The 22,044-nt window shown below is 35.3% G+C and overlaps 1 protein-coding gene across 6 annotated transcripts in view; it reads left to right on the forward strand.

Moving 5' to 3' along the window:
* Window positions 1-22,044, forward strand: part of TCERG1 (transcription elongation regulator 1) — a 60,789-nt gene that overhangs the window by 32,234 nt on the left and 6,511 nt on the right. For 4 of the 6 annotated variants that reach the window (XR_444753.3, XM_007079956.3, XM_007079958.3 and 1 more), the window contains 9 exons: window positions 339-395; window positions 546-612; window positions 1,709-1,759; window positions 3,100-3,235; window positions 4,091-4,180; window positions 12,421-12,539; window positions 17,088-17,238; window positions 21,320-21,484; window positions 21,744-21,926. Coding sequence is in view for 5 of the 6 variants with exons in the window: in XM_007079956.3 (XP_007080018.2) it covers window positions 339-395; window positions 546-612; window positions 1,709-1,759; window positions 3,100-3,235; window positions 4,091-4,180; window positions 12,421-12,539; window positions 17,088-17,238; window positions 21,320-21,484; window positions 21,744-21,926 (1,019 nt within the window). In the remaining variant the exon portion in view is untranslated. The remainder of the gene's footprint in view (window positions 1-338; window positions 396-545; window positions 613-1,708; window positions 1,760-3,099; window positions 3,236-4,090; window positions 4,181-12,420; window positions 12,540-17,087; window positions 17,239-21,319; window positions 21,485-21,743; window positions 21,927-22,044) is intronic. The other 2 variants (XM_007079957.3, XM_007079959.3) reach the window with 1 other exon arrangement.

Genomic DNA, 22,044 nt, shown 5'->3' on the forward strand with positions numbered 1-22,044 from the left:
TATAATAATTGAGAAGTCTTCATGGATTGTGTATATTTGGTGCTACATTTTTTGCTTAGGAGTCACTTTCAAATCAGTGAAACTTTCCCTGTCTGTTGCTAAAGACACTAGGCATTAGTTTTTCCCATGTGTCATGAATAAACATTTCAAAGTGAATTAGAAATTTAATATAAAGGGAAGATTAATATAAGAAGTATAGAATTGTGTTTTGTTTAATGTTTTATAAAGGAGAGAATATTATGGGATGGATATGTTATGGAAACGGTGACTTTTTAAAAGAAAAGATTGTGTAATATGTGCATGTAACTTCATAATAATAACTGATACGTTTTTGCCAGGGCACCCGACCCCGACAATGCTGTCCATCCAAAAATGGCAATTCTCTATGAGTGCAAGTGAGTGAACTATAAATTGTACCTACTTTTTCATACTATTAAAGCAAGTGTTCTGGTAGTGGGTAGCAGAAGGATGAGTACTTAAGTATTTCGATTGTTGCTTGCTTATTTTTATATTCTGACAAGGTTTAATTAAATTTGATCTTACAGTTAAAGAAGAACAGGAATTAATGGAAGAACTTAATGAAGATGAACCTGTTAAAGCCAAAAAACGGAAGTAAGTAATACTTATAGTTTATGTAATTCAGGCAGATTATAGCTATTAATTAAGTCACAGTCAGTTTGTGGATGTGACAACTAATATGTATGTTGTTAGGAGACCGAAGTCATGATTGCTCTCTAAGGCCTGATATTAGAAAGCTTTGCTTTAGAGTGTAGAAATGGTGTCCTTACTGTTGCTAGATTTGCAGAATATTTGGTTATTTAAGTGTATATTATGAAGCCAAGTGACATTTTAGGAATTAGTTGATAAATTATTTTCAGATATTCATTAAGCTGGAATTTTATAAAAAATGAACTTCCTCCTTTAGTGTAGACCCTAACAGACACCATTTCAGAAAGTTCATAGTTATAGATACACAGACTTCCCTCTTTTTTTTATATACTTGTCACCTAGCTCTTCCTTGAGTCTGTGGTTATTAATACCTGGTGTAGAGGGAACGTGTGAGCTTAGAACGAGCTTTGAGAGAAAGAGACTGCCATAAGTGGGAGCATTAGATTGGCCAGTGCTCTGTAGTTGAGTGAAATAGGAATGTTACTAATTAAGGGGGATCATAGGTGGGAGGTAGATGGTATTTGGCTGTGGCGGGAGGAGGGGAGGAATGGGACCATTATTTAGCAGCAAAACGGAAAGTTTGAAGACATTATTAGGAACTGGATGATCCATAGTCCTTATCTGAAAAGGACAGATTGAATGCAGCCAAATTATGGCAAGGAAATCAGTGAGACAAACCCTCGGAAGGGTGGTTCTTTTTAAAAAATCATTAGTGACAATATTAAAGACATTAAGATGTTAAAGAGAGTCACTCATAATCAACCAAAGTAACACAGCTATTTTCATTTTTGCAGTTGACTTTTTAGTTCTTGACCAAATATGTAAATACTTTTATTAGTTGTAATCAACTGACTTTGTGTGCTTTAAAAAAAAAAAAATTAGAATAAGACATTTGTTTTCTTAATTATTGTAAATGACTGTATTCATTCTGTTTATGTAACCATAATTTTGGATGTTCCTACAATGTTAAACTTTTAGGTTGTTTTTAATTGTTTGTTCTTATAGACAACTCTGTAAGGTTTTTAACTGCTTTTATCAGGAGAATGTCAAAGAAGTCCTTTATGTGGATTGCCCGAGCTTCTCTATTTAGGTACAAAGTTAAAAGCCTATTTTTCCTGGCTTAGTTTTTCTTTCTTTCTTTTATTGAGATAGATAGTGATAGTTTGTATTGTGACATTTTCATTTAGTATAATTCTGTAAAGGTTATTTGTTTTCATTAGTTATATTTCTTGGATGTCTTTTAATTGTTTATTTAAATAGTTCTTAAATAAATTATTATAAGAGGGTATATTGTTTGGCAAATTACTTTTACCTGTTTGTTTTGTGCATATCTTAGGTCACAGCCTATCTCGCTAAGTTCCTGCAGGTCACGGACTATGTCTTCTATTTCTTTTGATTCATTCCCTAAATTGCTAATTACCTCTCACTTAACCATATTTGCGGGTTAGCCATTTAAATCTCTTGGGCTACCTTCACTTCCCTATATAGCATGCTTTTGAGATTTGTGATGTTTTGTTTTTCCCAATTCCCTTAAGTTTGTGTAGGGAGTATGAACCAATTTCATTTTGATACTTAGCAGATCATATTTAAGGAGGAAGATCTGCTCAGACACACCCAAATATTATTGAATTACTTTCTCTTTTGGATTATTCATATGAATGGGCCTTCTTCATAGTGCAGATGTTTGAGAGGTGACTCAATTTCATGTTTATAATCTCACTTGAGTACCATACAGCAACAGGGTTGTCCTTAGCCCTGAGGTGCATTTTTGGAGGAAAAAGAAGTAGTTTAGTCATTGATGAACAGTTCTAATTCCATCTAACTACTCCTGGGCCTATGTTGCTCTCTGGGACCTGTCCTTCAACTTAAATCTCAACTTACCACCCAGAAAGTGAGTAAAAAAGATGTCAGGTAGGTAAGGTATATATCTCACATAACCACTTGGCCAAGTTTGCAGATATTTGCATTTTATTTTCAAAATAAATATTTGAGATTACTAAGACTTATACCAGTTTTTATTAGATAAAAATATTTTACGGATCTATAATGTAAAACATTCTGGAAAATACTATTTTTCCTATATCATTTCAAGAACTAAAAATTATGTTTTGTGCTGTTTGTTTCTAACACATAGAGTTTTATTGCAATGTTAGTTTTTTTTTGTTTTTGAAAGTAAGGTAGTTCATTTTGTGTATCAGACAGAGAGACAGCACAATATAGCCATTGTAACATCATTAGAAGCTCATATAACTTTATTATAATGAAAGTTGCCTATCCCTTAGAGTTCATTTGAAACCCTCAATATAATTTTTTTTTGCCAAAAATATGCTGCTCAGTAGTGAGTCTTGAATATTCCATTGATTTAAAGATTTTAGTAAGATTCCTTGTTAATATTTTGTCAGTTGATGCCTTATATTTTATTTTTTATAGGAGAGACGATAATAAAGACATTGATTCAGAGAAAGAAGCTGCCATGGAAGCTGAAATTAAAGCTGCCCGAGAAAGGGCCATTGTCCCTCTGGAGGCCCGAATGAAGCAGTTCAAGGACATGCTGCTAGAGAGAGGGGTCAGAAAACAATCTTTGGGGGAGATATTTCTGTTTTGTATAAGTAATATAAATATGTCTTGCTAAAAGGTCAAATCTAAGGTTAGTGCTCATGTTTGGGGGGGGAGGTAAGGGAAGCCTATCAAATTACTGTACTCTCTCAAGCAGCCTTTTTCTTGGCTCATCGTATCATGTTTGACTAAATGCCTTTTTACTGTCCTTTTAAATACAAATAACATTTAATGTTATTTGTTGGGTCAAATGTTGATCCAACATTTGTTGGGTCATTAAATTTTGGTGAGTAATATAAGATGAGTATTAACAGAGTATTAACATTACAGAGTGGCGGACGACATGGGATAGGTAAGGTATATGTAATTTTTCTTTTAATACTTTCAGAATGGCTTTTGGTTAAAGGAGAACTGGTACTTTATGATATTATTAATAGAGCTTAATTGAGAGGGGTTTTGACGTTTTGGTTATGTTCACAGATTCATTTGAATAAGTTTAACTGTTCAGTTTAAAATTGCAACATTGTTCACAAGATTGGAGCAAGCATGGGAAATCAAAATGCAAATCTTCAAGGCTTTTTCTGATGTACTGATTTTTAAAATGTCACACAGTAGTGGTTATTTTAATGAGTAATTAGGTGTGTGTTATTTGTATATAATACAGAAATGTTCAGAGCCAATTAGTGTGGAAATTTGCTGTTGCTAGCCTCCCACTGCTTGTCATTTATTAGTGATGGAAACTTCAGTATGGTTTTTATTATGCCTCCTTTTTAAGCAGATGTCCTGTAGATTTCAAGGAAAATTATATGACCTTTATGTTTTTAGAGCCAACTTAATTATGAGGCAATACATTTTTATTTTAAAGGTGTCTGCTTTTTCAACGTGGGAGAAGGAGTTGCACAAGATAGTTTTTGATCCTCGGTACTTACTTCTCAATCCTAAAGAGAGAAAACAGGTAAAAGGAAAATAACATTATTTAAAAAATGTATATCCCTTAACAGCATAATTTAAAAACGTAAGGAATAAAATGCCATCCTTTCCCCCCCTACACACACAGTACTCAAAATGCATAGTCTCATATCTTAGAACACATTTACCCTCTCTGTGGGCATTTCTGCCTCAGAAATACTTGCATATTTTTGCCTTTATTATGGACGTGGGTATTGCTTCATGAGTATCCTGTCCTTGTGCCTCATAATATGCTGATGTTGTATCAGGGAGTTTTCAAAATTCATTTTAAATGCGTTTATTAATATACTTTTTACTGGGCAAATGTTGCAGATTTATAGTAGAAAAATAGCAATATACAGACGAGTAGAAAGGCAGAAGAAACACCTACAATCCTACCCGACTGATTGGACCATGACTGGACCCTGGTCTTGTAGCCTTCCTCTGTGTGCCAGTATATATGCATGAGTGTGTGTGGTAGGTAGACAACACTCAGAGACCCGTTTACGTTTTAAGCACACAAGTCTACATCTAAGCACCATCTGTTAGAATGTCTCTTCATCATAAGCTTAAAGAATTGATGGACACTTCAGGGTCTCTGCTCATTTAGTGTCAACATGAATTAGACTTGCCATGTTATTGAGTGCCATTATTCCTGTGATGATTCAGCAATACATATCCTCTCACAGTGATCACTTCGTCCTCTAAATCCTTGCATATTTCCAACTTACATAGTTTCTGAGTTACCTGGACCACCCTGACACTGAGCTCTGTAGAATGGTGAGTATGTTGAACTACTTGCTAGAGGGCTATTGAGCTACGACAAGATTTCATTTGGTAGTCTATTCTTGATTTGTAATTTAATAGTTGGCGTAATTCTCTGCACTGTTTGTGCCATTATGCATGTAGGTCTCATCACAAACTTTTTATAAAGAGAGGAAATTTACATTGTGCCAGACATGTATTTTAGTCTGTGTAATAGAAAAGCATGATTTTCCAAAGGTACTTGCATCTGCATTTCAAACACAGTAGGGGTGTGTGTGTGTGTGTGTGTGTGTGTGTGTGTGTGTGTGTGTGTGTTTTAAACTGTGTGTAATGGTCTCTATCAAAAAGTATAAATCATCCTTGATTCCTTACTTCTCCCCTCTGTGCATTTCAAGTCTGTTAGCAAAATCTACCTCCAAAAGCTTGTAAATACAACTTACTCACCATTTACCGCACTAACACTGTAGTTCAGGGCACCGTTACCATTTCTCAGCATCTGTGTAGCCCCTGACTGACCTCTTTGCTTCCTTCTGTTCTTGCTTTTTGGAGTCAAGTTCTTTTTCCACATAGCAGCCAGACTAATTTTACATTTAAGAGGCAAATTAAGGCACTGTTACTGTTCCCTTGCTCAAAAAATGTACATTGCTTACCATTTCATTTAGGATAAAACTGGAATTCTTTATCATGGCTTGTAGGATTATACTTACACTCTTATCTTCATAGTTCTTGAAGGTCTTGTCTTAGATTCATTCATTCTGGCCACAGTTCCTTTGTTGTGCTTTGAACAAGCTGGGTACATTCTGATACTTGGCTCTTCCTCTGTCTGGAGTGTTCTTCCCCTAGGTGTTTGCATATGCCCCATGATTTTATTCAGGTGCTTGTCCAAGTGCCTTCTGAGCCATGTGTCTCTTTGCTTTCTTTCCTTTATAGCACTCACAGCTCTAATTATCTAAAATTATCTACTGTCTTCTGCGGCTGCAGAATATAAATTCTGAGGGCTGGAACTTTGTTCATTGCTATATGTGTAACGCCTGCAGCAGTGCTTAACCTAAATATCCCTGAAGGATTACTTTAAAACCTTAGTGATGTGACTCTTCATGCTGCTGAGTGTTATAGTTTCCGAGTTAAATTACAAGTGCGTATTGAGAGCTAAAATTCTTTCCCAATTTTACAGGCATTTTGTAAGCTGGTGGTGTTACCTCTTATTAAGAGTAATACTTAAAAAGACGAAAAATATCAAGCATTTTTCCATTTAAATAAAGACTACTTAAAGGTTCTCATCCTTTTTGAGTAAAATTCTTAAAACTGGAGTGTAAGAAATGAAAGGAGAAGCAAACATTTGGAATTAATATGTGTACTTTTTTAGTAGTTAGTTTTATTTGCATGAGAGTGTAAAATCAGGGAGAAACCAGTTAAGTTACATATTTAAGTTAAATTTAAGTTTAAGTTACATATTAAGTATCTAGGTCGTGTATTTGCACTTTGTAACTCCATTTCTGAAATTTGTATTTTGATTTAAAACAACTAACAATTTTATTGAAAATGTCTGTGTGCAAGTGCATCTCTTTTACTTTTCTAGCTATCTGTAGATTTACGTGTATCTGTATATTTATGTATATTTTACATCATTCTAGAAGTATTTTATATAATTGTAACCATAAGTTTTAACTTAAGATTTTCTTCATTTAATCTTGTTTTTGATAAAAGATCACTTGAGGAGTCAGAAATAGTTTTGTTTTGTTTTTTGTTTTGACAGTTTTTTTTTAATGTTTATTTTTGAGAGAGATAGAGTGGGGTGGGGCAGAGAGAGAGGGAGACAGAGAATCTGAAGTGGGCTCTATGCTGACAGCAGGGAGTCCACTTCGGGGCTTGAATTCACGAACTGTGAGATCATAACCTGAGTTGAAGTTGGATGCCTAACCAACGAAGCTGCTGAGGTGCCCCTGTTTTGACAAAGTTTTAAACTGAATAACATTTTTAAACAGAAGCAGACCATTTCCATGCAGGATATTAGACTCTGAGGTAGAGACTAGTTATGTTAACACTTAAAATTGGGGGCACCTGGGTGGCTCCATCGGTTAAACATCTGACTTTTGATGTCAGGGTTGTAAGTTCAATCCCTGTGTTGGGCTCAGTGGTGGGCATGAAGCCTCCTTAAAAAAAAAAAAAAAAAAAAAAGGTAGCTTATTTCAAAAATAAGCATTTTAATGTAGTATGTGTTATTGAGAGCTTTTTAAGGTCGATGTATTACAAATAGTAATACGTTACCAATATAGTTACTCATTGTCAACTGGCCATCTTGGCCACTCTTTACTGGATCAGTATCAAAGTATAAATTGAATTAAATTGAAATGAGAATGAAATGAAATAATAGAGGTGTCTTGAAAAACTCTGTTCCTCTATACATTGAATACTTGGACGTCAAATGTGTAGGTATTTTTCTATATCAGTCAGTTCTCTGATACCAGCTGGTGTCCTACCATTAAATTGAATTCTGACACTACACGGAATTAGAATCATATCCCATAGATTAAAGGCTTAGACCCACGAGACCTTCCCTCTCTTCAAATGCTTATCACAAGTAGTACCTTCTACACACTTCAGTTTAGCTACAACTCAGGGATTCCCCTGTTCCCCTCCTCAGCTTTAATAATTTGCTATAATGGCTCAGAACTCTGGGAAGCACTTATGTTTATTGGTTTATAATATAATAAAGGATATGATAAGGGGTACAGTTGAACGGCAGATGATGAGACGTGGGATGAGGTCTGGAAGTGTCCTGAGTCCCTGAACTTCTGTCCCTGTGAAGTTGGAGTGTGCCATTCTCCTGGTACATGGATATGTTCACCAAGCTCGCAGTTCTCTGAATGCTTTTGGCTATGATTTTTATGGGGACAGCTTACATAGGCATGGTTGATTAAATCATTTACCATTGGTGATTGGACTCAGTCACCAGCCATTGAAAGTTCCAGTGTTCTAATCACATGGTTGATTCCACTGGCAGCTATCTGCCATCCTGTGGTTATCTAGAGAGACTTTCCAGAAATCACCTCCTGACACTAACTTTGATGTAGTTGAAAGGGGCTTGGTATGAATAACATAAACTTGCTCTTTTCTCCTTTATCTAATTCAGCGACAGGACAAAAGCCAGGTACAACAGTAGAGGCTCCTGTCTCTCCTATCACTTAGGAAATTAAAAGGGTTTTAAGAGCTCTTGCCAGGAGCCAGGACAGAGACCATATATGTATATATATATATATTTTTTTTTTTTCTTCTTCTTCTTTTCTTTTTAATTTAAATTCCACTTCACATATATTGTAATATTAGTTCCAGGTATACCTGGTGCTCATCACAAGTGCACTCCTTAATCCCTGTCACCTATTTAATCCACCTCCCCACCCACCTACCCTCTGGTAACCATCCATTTGTTCTTTGTACTTAAGAGTCTGTTTCTTGGTTTGCTTCTCTCTTTTCCCTTTGCCATTGTGTTTTCCCTTTGCCATTTGTTGTGTTTCTTAAATTCCACACATGAGTGAAATCATACTATATTTGTCTTTTTCTGATTTATTTTGCTTAGCATAACACTCTAGCTCCATCCATGTTGGAAATGGCAAATATATATATTTTCTTAAAACACAGTATCACACCCATACTTTTCACAAACTTCTATGTTGAAGAAAAATATACATACATTAAAATCTAAATGTCATAAATTTCACAAAGTGAGCATACTGTGTAATTATGTAGATTAAGAAATGGAAATGGTTATGCAGGATGGCTAAGTCCTGAAGGTCTGTACAGCATAGTGCCTATAACTAGCAGTACTATATCGTATACTGAAATTTTTGCTAGGATGATAGATCTTATGTTAAGGGTTTTTAATATCACTTAAAAATAAGAATAAATCAAAAGGGCTGGAGGAACCTTTTGGAGGTGGATATGTTTACGTCATAGACTGTGGTGGTTTCCTAGATGTATATTTATCTCCAAACTCACAAGTTGTATACATTAAATATGAACAACTTTTTGTATATCAATTATACCTCAGTAAAGTTGTTTAAAACCGAAAAGAAGGGGCTCCTGGGTGGCTCAGTTGGTTGAGCATCCGACTTTGGCTCAGGTCATGATCTCGCAGTACATGGTTTCAAGCCCTGCATCAGGATCTGTGCTGACAGCTCAGAGCCTGGAGCCTGCTTTGGATTCTGTGTCTCCTTCTCTCTCTGCCCCTCTCCTGCTCGCCCTCTGTCCCCCTCTGTCTCTGTCAAACATACATAAACATCAAAACAATTTGTTTGAAAAAATAATAAAAACAAAAAGAAATGGAATATAGCACCCTGGAAGCTACATTGGCTTAGACGATGTAGCTCTTTAATATGGATGTTTTGATCACATCTATAGAAGTCTACTAGAAATTTTTTATAAAAACTTAACAACTTTGGTTGTGTTTATTGTAACATTCACAAGTTGATGTTTTAAGAAAATAACCGCTTAAAATAGGGGACCTAAAAAGCTCAAGTGTATTTGGAAGCATGACACAAATAATTAGGAGAAGCTTGGAAGCATACCAGAACTCCTAATTTTCTTTGAGAAGGTGATCTCAGCTAGCGATTCCTAACCTTGGTGTGGGATATCCCAGAGGAAGGGTTGTGAAGTTTTCTCCAGCCTCTGAAAAGAAAGTTAATATAAATTCATTGGGCTTATTTGTAGTTCACTACTTTTACAAATAAGAAAGTATATACCAAAAAGGGAGAGAGGGCTTGAGAAGAACCCTCTTTTCCACATGGGTCAGCCTGCACATGCTTTCAGGATTTATTGCAGTGCTGTATTGGGATGGTGCTGAAAATGGCCAATGTGCCTGACGGGAGATGGTGAGATAGTTGTAGGTATCTCTATACAGCTATTAAAGATTGGTAGACAGACATGGCCTGACCTGGAATAAAGTTTTCAGTTTTGTAAAGAACATTTTTTGTTTGACTTTTTCTAAAGATGTACATGCACACCTTTAAAGAGACAAATATTTCTGTAAAATATGCTAGGAAAAGTAATAGAGTGCTGCCCAGTTTTATCTTTCTAAAGACATTTCTTCCAGAGCGTGTGACTTGCTTCATTTCAGACTGGTTACCCTCTACACCTGACATACAGCTGTTATTTTTGAGGGTGACCAGTCTTTACCATCATCCTGAGATTTCCCTCATCTCGTTTTTGGGGGTAGAGACTTCACCTGTTTCCTTCATCATAAGTCTTTTTCTTTCTTGGTTTACTCCCTTTTGACCCATTCCATCCCTGTAATAGCATCTTGAGAGAACATGCATGGGAGATAAACTTTGGAGCCTTGCGTGTTTGCAAACATTCATTGTACCCTTAATTTGAAATTGGTTGTTTAAGATATTTGAAATTGGAAATCTTTCTCTTTCAGGATTTTGAAGACGTAGCTCTTTTTCTAGTTTTCAGTGTTGTGTTTGAAGCCATCAGTTTATGGGCCTTTGTTTATGGGCCTGTTTATTTTTCCTTTGTGGATGTGTAGGATCTCCTCTTAGTGTATAGCATTCTGAAATCTCACCGTGATTGTGTACCTTGGTGGAAGGGGCCCATTATGCTGGGTGCTTGGTGGTCCTTTTAGTATGTAAACTCTTGTCTTTCAGTTCTGGGAGATTTTCTTACATTGTTTTTTTGCATTTGTTTCCAACCTGTTTATTTTTTCATTCTGGGACAGAGAATTTGCCCTTTTGGTCTCGTACTTAAATTTTCTTTTCACCTGTTTTTTTAATTTTTCTTTTTTTAATGTTTATTTTTGAGAGAGAGAGAGAGACAGCATAGCATGCGAGAGGGGAAGGGCCAGAGAGAGAGGGAGACATAGAATCTGAAGCTGGCTCCAGGCTCTGAGCTATCAGCCCAGATCCTGATGCGGGGCTCAAACTCATGGATTGCAAGATCATGACCTGAGCTGAAGTCAGACACTTAACCTACTGAGCCACCCCGGCGCCCTCTTTTCACCTATTTTCTACCTCTGCCCCTTTCTTTTGGATGACTTGCTCAACTTTATTGTGAAATCCTTTAATTTGAGTTTTCATTTTTTCTGTCCTTTAATTTTTAGGATTTCTTTTTGTTCTTTAAGTTTTTCTTGTTTTATGATTACAGTATATTTTGTTAGTTTTATTAGAAAATAAAACTTAACTTTAGTATGTTAAATTAGGTATGCCCCCCCCCCCCCTTTACCTTGAGAGATACTGCTTTACCTTTTAGAGCAAGAATTAGCAAGATTTTAAAATAAAGTGTCAGACAGTAAATATTTTAGCTTTGGGGGTCATTTGGTCTCTGTCCTAGTAGTGTAGTTCTGCTACTGTAACGAAGGAGCACCCACAGGTAGATAGATGTGAAGGAATGAGCCTGGCTATTCCAATAAAGTTTTACTTGTGGACACTAAAATTTGGATTTCATTTAATTGTCACATGTCATGAAATGTTACAAAATTCTCTATTCCCTAACTATTTAAAAAATGTTAAAACTCTTTCTGGGCTGTACAAAAATAGGCAGCAGGCCAAGTTTGGCCAGCAGATTGTGAATTGCCCACCCTGGTTCTAGAGAATAATCACTTGCCTTTTACTGAGGCTCAGGAGTGGCAGAGCCCCCAGATACATGCTGTTGGCAAGGGAGATTTTCTGATGGACTCCTTCTTAAACAGCCTTATTGTAGCTGTACTCTGCCCTCACTTCCATGGATATCTGGTGCTGTCACTTCTGGAACTGTTTGAGGATTCTCTAATAAAAAAAGAATTGGTTTCTTTCTTTTCTTGACCACTGAATTTGGGTCAGCTCTCTCATTTTTGCCAGTCCTTTACTGCTTATCCTTGTGCTTTTCATTTTCAAGACTTGCTCTTTCTTTTTCCCATTTGCCTGGTCTTGTTGGTTTGTGACTTAAAAAGGGAAATCCTCTCGTCATTGTATTGGCATTGGAAGAAAGGAAATAGATGTGCATGTTCAGTTTATTATCTTGTCTGTACATGATTAGGTGGGGGAAAATATGGGATAGATGTAAAGCATTACATTTTGGTAGAGATAATTATGTCTTAAAAAGAAGCACAGAAATAAATGTAAACTATCTGTTCCATACTCCTAACGTTTTTTTTTCTAGAAGAGATTTGGAAGGATTGTAATTTATATATTTTATATCCCCTGAAATTTTTTTAATATGCGTGTATTCAGTTTGTAATCAGGGACAATGAAAATTAAAGGGGCTTTTAACTTTGTTCTGGAAGTCTCAGCAGAGGGCTTGTGTGCTTCTGTAACACTGTCAACTGAAGTTTTAAAGTGAGACTTGCTACAGATAATCTGCATACAATTGAGATATCTAATTCATTTTTTTTTTTCTATTATAGTTTGGACAAAGACATTGACTCAGTATTTTCTTACAGATTCCATAGTTTGGTAATTAAATTATTCCTATGGAAGACTAACTTGCCCAATTGGTTTATTTTTGTGATAGGTATTTGATCAATATGTAAAGACGAGGGCAGAGGAAGAACGCAGGGAAAAGAAAAACAAAATAATGCAAGCCAAGGAAGATTTCAAAAAAATGATGGAAGAAGCAAAATTTAATCCAAGGTATATGGTTCATTACTGTAACATTTCAAAATATGTATGTGCTTTCTTCTAAGATCAGCTAAGAGAATATGTATCTTTTGGATAATTGGACCTGAAAAGTTTATTTCATTATTGGTTATGTATTTCTAATCTTTATTCTTAATATATTTCCTTTAGAGGAACCTCTTGTGCTCTGTGAGAGGCAGTGTCTAGATATGTTTTTGTCTGATATTTTCAGTTGATTGTTAATGCCTATTGAGTATGTGTAATGGGGTGAAGAAGAGGAGACATTTAAAACTTACGTGACTAGCATCATAAAAATAATATTTAGCATCATTTAGCGGATATCTTACGTGCACTTAAAAAGTTGTATGTACAAACTTATACATACATACATACATGCACTTGAAGCACATATATGTATACACACGTTATCTCATTATCTCACTCAGTCTTCTAAAACAGCCAGTATAGATTTATATGCTTGTCTCATACCTTACCCAAGTGAATGTAGGATTTCAACTGGATTCCAGTGTTAATACAGAATAGTCTAGGCAAGAGAAAATTACTTTTTATTTATGGTTTAGTTTTGGCAATAGTGTTTGTTACTTGGTTGCTGTGAATACCTCATAACGTGGATAATTTTTAAAACTGTAGGGTAGAATTATGGAGTGTCTTGTTTAAATGGCACTTTTTATAAAAGTTCATCTTGTTGAAACGGTTACTTTTGTCATTGCAAGTAGAGGAGAGAATGTTGTTTGAGAAAGTATATTTAATATTATAATTTTATATTTGAAACATGAAGAGAAACTTAGGGCATTAATACACATCTCAGATAATAAAGTTAATAGAGTATTTGGAGCTCTGAAGAACGTAACATTTGTCAGGGGAGAGTAGAGTTTCAGACTCTCCGAGGGGTCTTGGTCCTTTCTTTTTGGTTAATCAAAACATTGAGTTCATGGGTCAGTACTTGTGACTCAGTTATAAAAGACATTTGGGGAGGCAGTTGAGATTTGAGCATGGATGGATTGGTATTACATGGTATTAGAGAATTCACAATTTTCTTGGGTACGGTGGTTATAGAGGAAAAAGGATTTGCTCTGAGGAGATGCATGCTAAAATAGTTACAGATGAAGTCTCATGATGTCTGCAGCTTATTTTCAAATGATTCAGCAAAATACACTTATTTATTAAAACCCTTATGGATCTGACAATAACTGAGACTCTGAAGAGATTTCCATTTTGTGGATTTGACAAATTAAGTTACTGCTCTATCCCAGTACCCAGGCGGGCGCTCTTTTGGGGCTGACAGAATTGGTGGAGCAAGCTGTACCTTGCAGGTTACTTCAGAAAATAAAGCCATGAGACACATAACTAGAAGTCTTAGCACTTGGGACATTGTGCTGTATTGCTATATTGATGCATTTAACGTGACCCTAGAGATTAGGACCAAATTTAGTAAGTAGCAGAAAATGAGGAGGAAAAACTTAAAATTGAGAAAATATGTCTGCTAACTTAAATTCTCTTTGAAATGGGAAGAGACTATATATTATAACTAGGTTTTGTAGATAAAAAACATTGGAGTTTATTCTGAAGGAAAAAATGACTGGGGAGAATTTAGTGCCTATTTCTATGTCTTTTTTCTTTTTGGATTGAAAGAAATTTCAAGGCATATCTCCTTGGGTCAGTTCCTGGTCACTTCCCAGTCTCCTACCACTATTATCCACCCTCACCTCTCCCTGAGAGAAAAGGGTGACTGTCTGTTTACCAAGCAGCACTTTCTGGAGTTGAGAGATGAGTCCTGTAAAAATCTCTATCACCATCTAATGCTAAAATTTCATTTTAGTCTTTTCTAGTGAAAAATAATTATTTTACCTATTTTATTACAAATGATATAAATATGTGTAAAATGATTCTCACTTTTAGAAATTGATTTTATATTTTATTTGTAGTTTTTTAATGTTTTTATTAAAGAAATTATTTTTTAGTGTTTATTTTTGAGAGAGAGAGAGAGAGAGAGAGACAGTGCAAGCAGGGAGGGGCAGAAAGAGAGGGAGACACAGAATCCAAAGCAGGCTGTAGTCTCTGAGCTGTCAGCACAGAGCCGACGTGGGGCTCCAACCCACAAACCGTGAGATCACAACCTGAGCCGAAGCCAAGATGCTTAACTGACTGAGCCACCCAGGCACCCCTTTAATGTATATTTTTGAGAGAAAGAGATTGAGAATGAGCACAAGCAGGCCAGGGGCAGAGAGAGAGGAGACACAGAATCCGAAGCAGGCTCCAGGCTCTGAGCTGTCAGTGCAGATCCCAACATGGGGCTCCAACCCATGAACTGCGAGATCATGACCTGAGCCGAAGTTGGATGCTTAACTGACTGAGACACCCAGGTGCCCCAATTTTACATTTAAAAACAGGTTTATTCTTTAATCATAGTAGTAATTCTCTCTTAAAATTAAAATGCAAGGTGCTTAGTTTATCGTGAAAACAAAACAGATTTAGTGGACTTACGTGTATGTCATCCTGTTCCTGGGATACACGTTTTTATTTTATTTAAACTTTTATTAAGTTTACCTATCCATTATTCAAACCAGGTTTGCAATGTATCCTGTTGTTAAAAAGTGTTGAATTAATGAAATTAGGTATTGTGAGTAACGATAGTTATATGTAAAAGATTATTAGAATCCTGGTTTGGTTAGCAAAGCTTCAAAATAGCAAATGTTAGCTATGAATGGTACTCGTAATCTTCAGTTGATGTTTTAAATACTAAATTCTGAAGTTAACCAGTTTATTTACAATTAAAGTTGTAATATAATCTTTGCTTTAACACCTAAGAAGATGTGTTCTATATTTGTATTGAAATAAACAGTTTTTAAAGGGAGAGAGTAAGATTTAGCTTTGCCTTCTAAAAAAACTTGCAAAATATGGGAGTATTTATTATAAGACAAATTATTACGTAAGGTGAAAGCTTCAAATATTGAAATATATCCAAATGTATGAATTATAAATGCCTTTTATTTGTGGAGAAAGTTTTTTTTTATACTGAGCCTCATTATCCCTCGTAGGCCTCATTTTTTTATGTAGCCTTCTTGGCAGCTTGCTTTGCTTTTTGGATCTATGCATTGATGTTTTCATCAAATTTGGAAAATTTTTGATCAGCATTGTTTCTGTTCTGATTGATTCTTTTCTCTTTTAGAATTCTAATTATCTGACAAATCCCTGAGACTATTCCCCTCCTACCCCAATTTTTTTTTGTGTGTATTCTTTTGATGAGATAACTGTTACTGATCTAATTTGGAGTCAGTAGCTCTTTATTCTAGGTCTACTCTTTTGTTAAGCCCACCCAATGAATTTTTCCTTTCAGTTAGTTTTAGGTTCTTTTTTCCTATTTTCTGTGTCTTTGCTAAAACTCCCTTTTATTCATTCATTAAGGCCATGTTTTTAGTTCTTTGAATCTATTTTTCTTAAATTCTTTCAATATACTTACAATATTTTTAAAGGATTTGTCTCTTCCAGAACAGCGTCTGAGCATTTTCAGTTCAGTTTCTGTGGATTGAAAAATTTTTTTGATTTGGGTTATACATTCTTTGTATGTTTAGTGTTGTCTGATTGAATATTGAAAATAGTGGATTATAGACACTCTGAAAGTCTATTCCCTTACTCTGAAGAGTGGATTTTTGTTTTTGCAGGCAGTTTAGTTACAGGCTGATCACCTGAATATAGCTTTGATTTAAGGCTTTGTTAGTGTGGGTCTCAGAAGTTGGAAGTTTCTCAACAGTCCAGCTTTGTCTCCATTGTGCAGCTTTTGTGGACTTTAGTGTCCTAATGCTGTTCTTTTTCTGCACTACTCAGTTTCTAACATTTGTTTTTTGCTCTTAACCAGGTAGCACTTTGGCAGGGGATGCGGTTTTTCCCTGCTATTGTACCCTTCAGCCTTGGCCATCTATTCATGGGGAATCACCTTGTGGTATATTTACTGGGTACTATCTTTCTAGAGCTTCTTCCCTTGCCATTTTAACACCCAGACTCTGATCTTTACTACTTGTAGCTCTTGGGACTGCTGTACTCTGCTTGGACTGTAGCTCTCTGTACCTTGGGAAATTGTCCGGCGGCATAGGGCAGTGGGCCTTTCCTCAGTCTTACTACTACCCTACCTATTATGCACTGTTTTGGAATCATTTGCCTCATACATTTGTCTTCTTTCACAGTTGTTTCTGGAAGGAGATCTAATTCGGTAGTTAACTCCACCATGGCTAGAAGCAAGACTCAGCCTCTTCTTAGTGTGGAAATAGATGAGCTCTTAAGTCTCTTGAAGCACATACATTTTTTGTTCTCTGATGTGTTATCCCCCAGTGTCATGCTTGACAGCGTACAAATCACCAACCACATTTTCACCCTTTAGCCCTCTTGTACTCCTTTCTGTAGCTCATTGTTTACTCTTTAGGCAAATGTTGGGACTCAGTGAGTCTTTGGCACATATTCTGGCTGGAAAAATGGTATCTTCTTCTATACCTTTCTATAAGCAGAAATAGTTCTACCAAAGTTAGCACACTTGCCATTTTGTTACAGAGCTACTTTTAGTGAATTTGCAGCCAAGCATGCTAAAGATTCAAGATTCAAAGCAATTGAAAAGATGAAAGATCGAGAAGCCTTGTTTAATGAATTTGTGGCAGCTGCAAGGAAGAAAGAGAAAGAAGATTCGAAGACCAGAGGTGAGAAGGTAAGATGAGGTGATTGACAGGAGCGTGAATGGGAAGAGACTAAGCTGGGGCCATGTTTCTGATCTCATTCATGGGCATAGATCACAGGACCCCCAGACTGGTTAGCTTTGTAAGTTCACTTTTACAGTTGTTTACGTGTGTGTATTCAGTCACTTTACTTCCATAATGCTTATTTTAATAAGTTTACTAAAGTACATAGATTTGCTTTAAATTTTATTAATACTGAGTTTGCCCAGTACACCCGGAACTGACTGTTAGATCTTTCTACTCACTGGTGCCTGCTAAAATTCAAGATTCGTAATAAGCGGTAACCTTTAAATTTTAAAAAGCTTTTTTATCTTTTTTGCCTTCTAACAGCATTTTAGTGACTTTCTAATCTTTTAGTAAACATATCTTACATATAAATTATTGCTTATCAGAAATAAAGGTCAGCTATGAAAGATTAATGAATTCCAAATGTCACTTGGTAGTGGTGTCAGGAGCGGAGAGGAGCCCACCACTGGGGAGGCAGGCGGGTGGAGACCGCACCGGAGGTGCGCGGGCCATCAGAACACGCAGCCGCTCTCTTTAGTCCCCCTGTGTGCTTTGTGGATGGAGATGAAGAACCTCTGAAGCCTAATCATTTTTGACATTTAAAATGGGCTCTCATTCCACAAAGTTAAAACATCACAAATTCTATTAAGGAATGTCATGAGGGAAGTAATACCATTCTTAATGGGCTCAAGCCTCCTGCACTGGAAATAGCAACAGTATTGGATGAAATAACTTTTGTCAGAAATACCTGAGATTTCCTGATTATCTGGTTTCTTGGGCTTCAGTGGAGATTCTTCCAGAATTATTATTTCACCATTAACTTTTTTTTTTTCTGCAAATGATTATGCTTCTCAGGAAATGTGCAGAATTGAGTTCTGTGTAAACATTGTGTATGCTGAATTAGAATCATGTTAATGTATTGTTTGCTACTTTTGACTTTTGGTAATACCTTATATGATTAAAGAATACCAAGTAAAATAAATAGTTGATACTGTGTGATTGCTTTTATACAAATTGAATGTTTTTCTCTTTGCATTTATAACCAATGTTCTTTTTCTAAACACTCTTTTTGTAACTATTTTGTGTATTCTGTTTTATAACAAGTGGATAGACTTTACAGTTTTGTGCTGTGCGGCCTGTCAGTCAGTTCAGTCTGACAGCTGTCAATCACTGATACGCAAAGTATAATGGGATTCCCTAGTGAGGAAAGAATTGGTATCTCTGTGTGGTGACTTTAGCCTCCCGCAGTTCCGGTACTTTACATTTTTTTAGTCTTTTTTCCTCATGAAGTGATGAGAGTTGTGCCCAAAATGTGTTAAAGTAAATTAAATAGATATTGCATCTAAATAAACCTACTATATTCAGCTTTACTTTCTTTCGGTTGTAAAATAATTCTCTAAGTTATAGGTTTGGCTTTGTACCTTTACTAAATTTTTAAAAAAGAGGCAGGAAATAAGTGAAACTTTCTCAGCCAATTTAAAGAATGCAAAATTACTTACTAACTAGGCCCTGGGAACAAATCTTTAAGAGTTTAAATACAGTGTATTTTACATTCACGGTCTGAGAAGTAGCTGGTTAATTAAGTTTTATTAGTTTCTTAATGACTTTTAATGATTATTCCTATGAAGTTTATTGTCTATACTGTTTTTTTTTAAACCCCATTTTAGCTGTATGTAATTGAATAGTAAGATTAGTGCTCGTAGCATGGTGCTAGTTTATTGGAATTTGCTTTCTTTATTCTTATGATTCTCTAATTGTTGTTTGTAGTATTGAGGTAATGCAGTTAACAGCCAGATAATAAAAGTTTTTTGCTAAGTCACAAACCTGTAAAGGACACTGACTTTTGGTGAAGTAGCCCCCACCTTTGGTAGACATTTTCAAGCTAAAGAGAAAAATCATTTGCAGGTAGCTTTCACTGGTAATTTTCCATTTTATAAAAAATGCCCCTAAAATTCTGCTTACTTTTGCTAGACTGGTTTGTCTGCCAAAGTAGCTACCTTCAAGGTTTTTTAAATTTTATTATACTGTATAACCCATTTTTATAAAACTGTGGTTCAAATAAGATACCTTTTGGAACAACACATTTGAAGTTGCACACAATAGAGTTAATCCTCTCATGAAGTGCATTTTTCTCTCTTTCCTCACTTAAATTTTCTTCTGAACAAGTTAAGTATTTTACAGTACATTAGGCTTAGGAGACTGTTTTCCCCTGTTAAAGTGAACAGCCTAGATGGTAAGGTACTTTGATTTGGGGAGAGAAGAAAATTGGGAATGTGGAGTCTTGGATTGCTGCTAATGGGTAACTTAAATTTTTTGACATTTATGCAGTTGTTGATAGTTCTCATACAAATGGCAGCTTTGGTAAGCCATGTATAGCCTGTAATGGTAATATCCACAGTGAGAGGAAGTTAAAATTTAATTTTATTTAAAATTCACTGTTTATACATCACACATTTTTAAAACTGTAAGATAGTCATTTTTAGGCTTTGTGTCTAATATTTGAAAATTGTCTTAAGTCAATATAAATTGACTTGGAAATTGGCTTGGAAAGATTCCTGTTTAAAATAGCTTGCATGTTTTATTTAACATAAATATTGTAAATTTTGCTTTCTAGTTTTCACAGGCATCTAGGAATTTGGTGTTCATCATGTCAGATACAAAGTAGACAAGATGAACAGAAAAATTGTTACATCACTATATCAAGTAGTTGCTTTTTCATTGTGTGAAAATACTGGATTTATGAGTATTTCTTATTACTACAAAGTTAAGAGCCAAGTTCAGTAGTAAAAGAAATCCACAGCTGATTAGCTCTTGGTTTTTAAAAAATTCTCTAATAGGAAAGAAACTCTTTTCTTATAATCTTACTAGTGTTTTCCAGAAATGACATTATCCTCTCTTAATTCTCTGTTAGGGGAGATGAGAGTTTGGAATAGGCAGAAAGAATGTGATTCCATTTCTAATTTCTGATTCCTTTGGTCACGTGGGAAGCCAGCATGTTTAATTCCTACAGGGAAGAGAGGTTCTTGACATGGTCTGACTTCTCTATTGAATTGACTGCCTGCCTCTGGTGTCTCCCCTCATAGGCGTACAAGATAACTTGAATGATACTGAATTTTAAAACAGGTCCTCAAAGTTATGTAAAAATAAACGCTTTCTTTATTTCTTTATCCCCTATTTAAAAAAATAAGAATTACAGTTTGGGAGAAGGAGTCTAAGTATTGTACATGTTGCTACCAAAGGATTAATATCTTTTAATAACCTTGGTGTAATTTTACTGAGTTGGTACTTGATTGGCTCAGAATGTTAATTTATTAACAGTTTTGAGTTATAAAGGTATACATGTTTAATGCTAAAAAATACCAAAAATCTGAATATAGTTTTTAAAGTAATGATTAATTATGATCATAGAAATCCTATAATTTATATATAAGGGTACAGGCATTGATTTTTTTTTAATTAAAATACAAAAATTTACCCTGCTTTTTACTTGTTTTTAGACATTTGGCAGTACCGTTCCAAGTTTCTAATGAATGAGACTTGTTATTTGTGCTCATCTATTTCTAAATTCCCCTATTGTAACAAACAAAAATTATATTCATCTACTTTTTAAAATAAGTCATTATTATTAACTTGATGTTAAAATGTAGTTTACTGTCAGTTCATAAACCTGATTGTTATCTAAAAATAAATATAAATTCTTATTTCTTATAAAAACGTGGCATTGCTGAAATGAAAAAGTTAACAACCTAAAAAAATTTTTTTTCTGTATTTGAATAATTTGACTGGAGAAAATGATTTATCTTGAGTTTGGTAGATTTTAAATGAGAGTTTATGTCTGTTGATTTTTATATTTATCATGAAAGAGCAATTCTGATACTCTTTTTGACTAAAATTTATTCCACTATAAATAAATGAATTTAAAAAGTTATTATTCTCATCTTTAAGGTAAGTGAACAATTTTTTCTGGTTGTAAACATTTGCATATGAGGAATTTCTCATGGTGGATTCCCCCCACCCCCCATTCCCTGATAATGTTTTGAAATACAGATTAAATCGGATTTCTTTGAACTGTTATCTAATCATCACTTGGACAGTCAGTCCCGATGGAGCAAAGTAAAAGACAAAGTAGAAAGTGATCCACGTTACAAGGCAGTGGATAGTTCTTCAATGAGAGAAGACCTTTTCAAACAGTACATTGAAAAAATAGCCAAGGTAACTATTGTGTTTATTTATACTATAAATATGGAATAAGAAAATTCTTAATTGCATCATAAAGGTATTAGCTGCTGTTTGGGATTTGGAATTTTTCCTGTCAGTATAATTAATATAAGGATCTCTAGCACATGTAGTTGATTTGGAAACGAGGTACAGTGTTAATGTATATTCTTGGTAAAACCCAGGTTTGAAATTCTGTATTTGGCAAGCCACTTACTCTGGGAACATATCTTGATAATGTAATTTTACTTTATAGAATTTGGACTCAGAAAAAGAAAAGGAGCTTGAAAGGCAAGCCCGCATTGAGGCAAGCCTTCGAGAACGAGAAAGAGAGGTTCAAAAGGCACGTTCAGAACAAACAAAAGAAATAGATCGAGAGAGAGAGCAACACAAACGAGAAGAAGCTATCCAGAATTTCAAGGCTCTTTTATCTGACATGGTATATATTCCTCTCACTCCCCTCTCCTCCCCCCCCCCCCACCCCCAGCCCTGTCCCTTAAGTACTGAATATTAGAGATCTATTAGGTTGTCTTGTTAGTGCAAATTTTAATATTCTT

Source organism: Panthera tigris, chromosome A1 (assembly GCF_018350195.1).
Source record: "Panthera tigris isolate Pti1 chromosome A1, P.tigris_Pti1_mat1.1, whole genome shotgun sequence".
In the NCBI taxonomy this organism is placed as follows: domain Eukaryota; kingdom Metazoa; phylum Chordata; class Mammalia; order Carnivora; family Felidae; genus Panthera; species Panthera tigris.